The 4,203-nt window shown below is 56.0% G+C and overlaps 1 protein-coding gene across 1 annotated transcript; it reads right to left on the bottom strand.

Moving 5' to 3' along the window:
* Window positions 1–2,230: 2,230 nt before the first annotated feature.
* KLF14 (KLF transcription factor 14) lies at window positions 2,231–3,864 on the bottom strand. The gene has a single exon (XM_003318801.5). It carries the CDS (start codon window positions 3,692–3,694, stop codon window positions 2,723–2,725), a length of 972 nt encoding a protein of 323 aa, XP_003318849.1. The 5' UTR covers window positions 3,695–3,864; the 3' UTR covers window positions 2,231–2,722.
* Between the last annotated feature and the right edge of the window lie 339 nt (window positions 3,865–4,203).

Genomic DNA, 4,203 nt, shown 5'->3' on the forward strand with positions numbered 1-4,203 from the left:
CCCCAACCAACCCCCACATGTACTCACTCATTGAGTGAGTACATCTGATTAACAAAAAGAAACCAAAGAAACACCAATAAAATTAGGAAGCCTTTTTCATGGCATTTCACTAACTACTCCTTGAGAACTCTCTGGTTGCTGGAGTGAAAAAGGTAACAACAATACTCAGACTAAGAAAGACCTACCTAAAAACCTTTATCTGGCTACTCCCATGTATGTGCTGAGTATCTCCTTCCCCACCACCTCAAGACCTGGGAGGAGTCAGTTTTACCAATGAAAGACATGTCACATAGAGATTGTCAGAGGCCATCCCCAGATAAAAGTCCCCAGTGTACAAGAACCCAAATAAGGACACTATTTGGGAGCTTGAGAATCAAAAGTTATTTATCAACAGGTGATTGGAAAAGCCAAACTTTCTTGAAACCAATTTCAGAATGGTTAGTGGAAATTCCTGTTAGCTTCCTTGGTCCACTTACCCAATGGCAGATCTTCAACTGAAAAGGACAAAGAGGAAACAGTAGTCTTCAATAGGACCCCCAGTGCCCTAGCTATCCAGCCCTAGCTGAAGAGACAAACAGAGCAAAGAGAAGACTCCTTCCACTACCAAAAATCACTTTCACAGTGGGGGGCCTTCTCCTCCCACATGTAACTCAACAGCCCCACCTTCCCTGCTTAGCCTTCATTAGGAAATACTGAACCTCTTCAGGGTCATAGGTCATACTCTTTTGGTCCTTTCTAAGGACCCCTCCCTCACTTAGTGTAGGAGCACTTAGTACAGTCCCAATGTCATGTTTGTATCATTCACTCTCTTGAGGATGCTGGAATGCCCAGGACCAGAAAAAGAAGGGAATTCACACTGAAAATTAACCTAGCAGGTCCAAAGAGAAAGTCTCTCCTAGGATACCAAAAAGTCATTCCCACTTTATGTCCACATGGTGTGAAGGGAGGGAACGTAACCAGTTAAGAAAAGGGCTTTTGGGTCAAACACAATAGGCAAAGGGTTCAATCAACATGTGAAGGTACATAGAAGCAATACAGAATAGGGAGCGAGGGAGGGACTAAGATCCCAGAGAGGAGGAAGAAATGGGGGTAATCAAGTGTGAGGGAAAGAGTCACTTAGCAGGCCAGACACCTAAGTTCTAGTCATGGCTCTTCCCAGCAACCTAGCATATGACTTTGAGCTTATCTAGTCTTCAGTATCCTCATCTGCAAAATAGGGGAAAGCAGTTTGTTTAACCAGATGCCCGTTAGGGTCCTATGAGATTACAGCATCTTCCCCAAGTGTCAGTGATGGACTATTGCAAAATATTCAGGAGGGGGCCAGAGGGGATCTCCCAGGGCAGGAAATGCCTTTCAGCCTCATCTCTAAAGAAAGGGTCACATATATACACATTCATACATACACAAGCAGAGTGGTCAGTGATTTCATCCACAGCAGCAGAGACACATATAGAAAAAACAAATACTGTTGATGTCTGATTCCTTCTTATCGGGAGAGGGGCCCTGAGGATATAACTTGGAGGGACTATATGGTCAGAGGAGAAAGTTCCTCCTATTTGATAATAGCTATCACCTTGCTACTCCTTCCTCAAATCCAAGGCAGCCAGCTCCTTGGAAGAAACCAGTCTGTTACCCTTCCCTCTCCCATCCACCAACTCACCTGTTTCAGAAACGAAAATCTGCAGACTCGGAGGGAAATAACCCCCTAGTTAGCCATTAGGAAATTAACAGAATCTACCACTCCTGAGATTACATAAGGTGGGGCAGCTGTGTCCACACGCCTCTATTTCCCTGAAAGTTATCAATGGTTATGAGCGGTCTTGTTTCGGGCCCCGCCCAACCTTAAGGTCGCTTGAGTTTTCTCTCTGAGTGAAGGGGGAACTAGTCTGGACCACCCTTTTCTTGCTGGTGCCTTTACGGTTGTTTTCCAATTGTTTAACCAATCTCAGCGTGAGAGTGAGCCAGGAAGTTACCATCCTCAAGTAGGAATCCAAATGGGGAGAAGGGCTACGACGCAAGCGCAGGGTTCCAAATCATGCAACAGGACCTGCAAACAGACTCACACCCCAGACATCAAGAAGCATCTCCCAGCCACACATCTACATGGAGCTTATGTGGCCTCTCCTAGCAGAGGTAGCTGGGGCAATTGGGGGAGTGGAGGGCATAAGCCTCCCATCAACCTGGGATCCCTATTTAAAAGATGCTAAAAATAAATTAGTAAACATTGCTGTTTACAGAAATAGAAATAATTTCTGTTTCCAAAGGCCTCTCACCATCCCAGTCCTGGACATTTCCAAGACTGCCACCCCTGACACCCTCTCCAAGGTCCGCCCTGGTGGATGGGTGAGACACCAGAGTCCTTTGAGACTGGGAGCTCCTCAGGCATCTGAGAATTCCAGTTTCACATCCCTGGTTCCAGGGAGGGGAGAATCTTCAGTACTCTGGAGAGTACGGGAGTTCATCCCTTCTTATCAGTTCCTGGGGGCTGTCTTGAGGCAACCCCCACTTTTAGGATGATATACACGTTGCAAGAATTCCCGCTATTTTCCGGCCCCCAGTACCTCCCCAGAGTCCACATGTCTGCCTGGACCCACCCTCAGAGCAGAGGAACCAGTCTGTGCCTTGGTGTAATGACTCTGGGAAAGAAGGATGGGCAGAGAGAAAGCAGGGACAACGGCCTGGGGGATCATCCTTGAGGGTAAGACTGACAGCAATGACTGTCCTACAGGCAGGTGGTGAAGCTGGGCGCCGGGCCGGGACCGGAGCCGGAGGCGGAGCTTTCCACCTCGCTGGTGAGTGGCGGGTCGATGCGGGGAGTTCGACGACGTCCCCGGTACTCGATCATATCTGGATGATAGGTTGGGTGGCGGCGAGCATGCTTGGTCAGGTGGTCGCTCCGGGAGAACTGCTTGGGGCAGAGGGGGCAGGAGAAGCGCTTCTCGCCCGTGTGCGTCCTGTAGTGGCGGGCCAGCTCGTCGGAACGCGTAAACTTCTTGTCGCAGTCGAGCCAGTCGCAGGAGAAAGGGCGCTCACCCGTGTGGGTGCGCTGGTGGGACTTGAGGTGCGACGACTTGTAATAGGCTTTGGTGCAGCCCGGGAAGGGGCATTGGTGGCGCTTGGCAGCAGGTGTGACAGGCCTCCTCCGGGGCACCTGATCCGCGGCGGGGGCGGGGCCTGCCCCTAGGGCCCCTCCGGAGAACCCACCAGAGGCTGCTGGTGCGCCCGGGGCAGCAGGCGCGCTTGGGACGGCGGGCGCATCGGAGGAGCTCTCGGGAGCGCAGACCGCCGCGGCGCCGGAGGCGGGAGCCAGCTCGGAGCACGGGGTCTGGACGGAGCACGGGATCGGGTCGGAGAAGCCGGACGAGGCGCGTGGAGCTTCCCCCGAGTTCTCCCAGGAGCCCTCGCCAGAGCTGCCGCGCAAGTCCGCCCAGACGCTTGCAGCCAGCAGGTGGGGCGCGGCGCCGCCCGCGCCGGGGCTGGGGGCGGGGACCTGCGGGAGCGGGGGGACCGACGCGGGCCCCGGTGGCCCCGGACCCGGCAGAGCGGACTCCGGCGGCGCCGCACCCACCTCCGAGCCTGCGGCTCCACCCGCGCCCTCGGGGTCCGGCGGGCGGCGGTGAACCACGGCGCCCGCGGACATGGACACCAGGCACTCGGCGGCGAAGTAGTCCAGGCACGCCACGGCGGCCGACATGCTGGGACCGCCCGGCCGCCGGCGAGCGCCGTCCGAACGCGGCCGGCCGCGGGCGAGGGAGTTCCCGGGAGCGTCCGTCCCGCAGCCTCGGAGCGAGAAGCAGGAGGCCGGGTGCTCGCCGCCTGCCGCCTGCTGCCGCCGCCGCCGCCGCCGCCGCCGCCGCCGCCGCCCGCGCGGAGCCCGCCCCGCCTGACGCGCCCCTGACGCACCGGAGCCCGCGGGGGCGGCAGAGACCCGCCCCGGCCCGCAGGACACCCCCTCGGAACGCGCGGCCCCCCGGCTAAGTCATGTTTAACAGCCTCAGAAATTATCTTGTCTCCGCGTTCTTTCTTCTGCCGGCGAGCCAGGTAATGGTAACAGAGCGAAACTCCCCGGTCGGAACTTCTGGGTTGCAGCAGCCTCGCCCCCCCCACCTCCCCGCAGCCCGCAGCCCGCCGCCCGCCGCCCGCTGGTCCGTCGCCAGCTGGGTGTCCCGCGGAGTCCCAGAAAGTTTTTTTTTTTAAGGAAAA

The sequence above is a fragment of the Pan troglodytes genome, chromosome 6 (assembly GCF_028858775.2).
Source record: "Pan troglodytes isolate AG18354 chromosome 6, NHGRI_mPanTro3-v2.0_pri, whole genome shotgun sequence".
Classification (NCBI taxonomy): Eukaryota; Metazoa; Chordata; class Mammalia; order Primates; family Hominidae; genus Pan; species Pan troglodytes.

Coding starts and splice junctions, on each gene's coding strand:
- KLF14 (XM_003318801.5), bottom strand. CDS start 3,694: ATGTCGGCCGCCGTGGCGTGCCTGGACTACTTCGCCGCCGAGTGCCTG.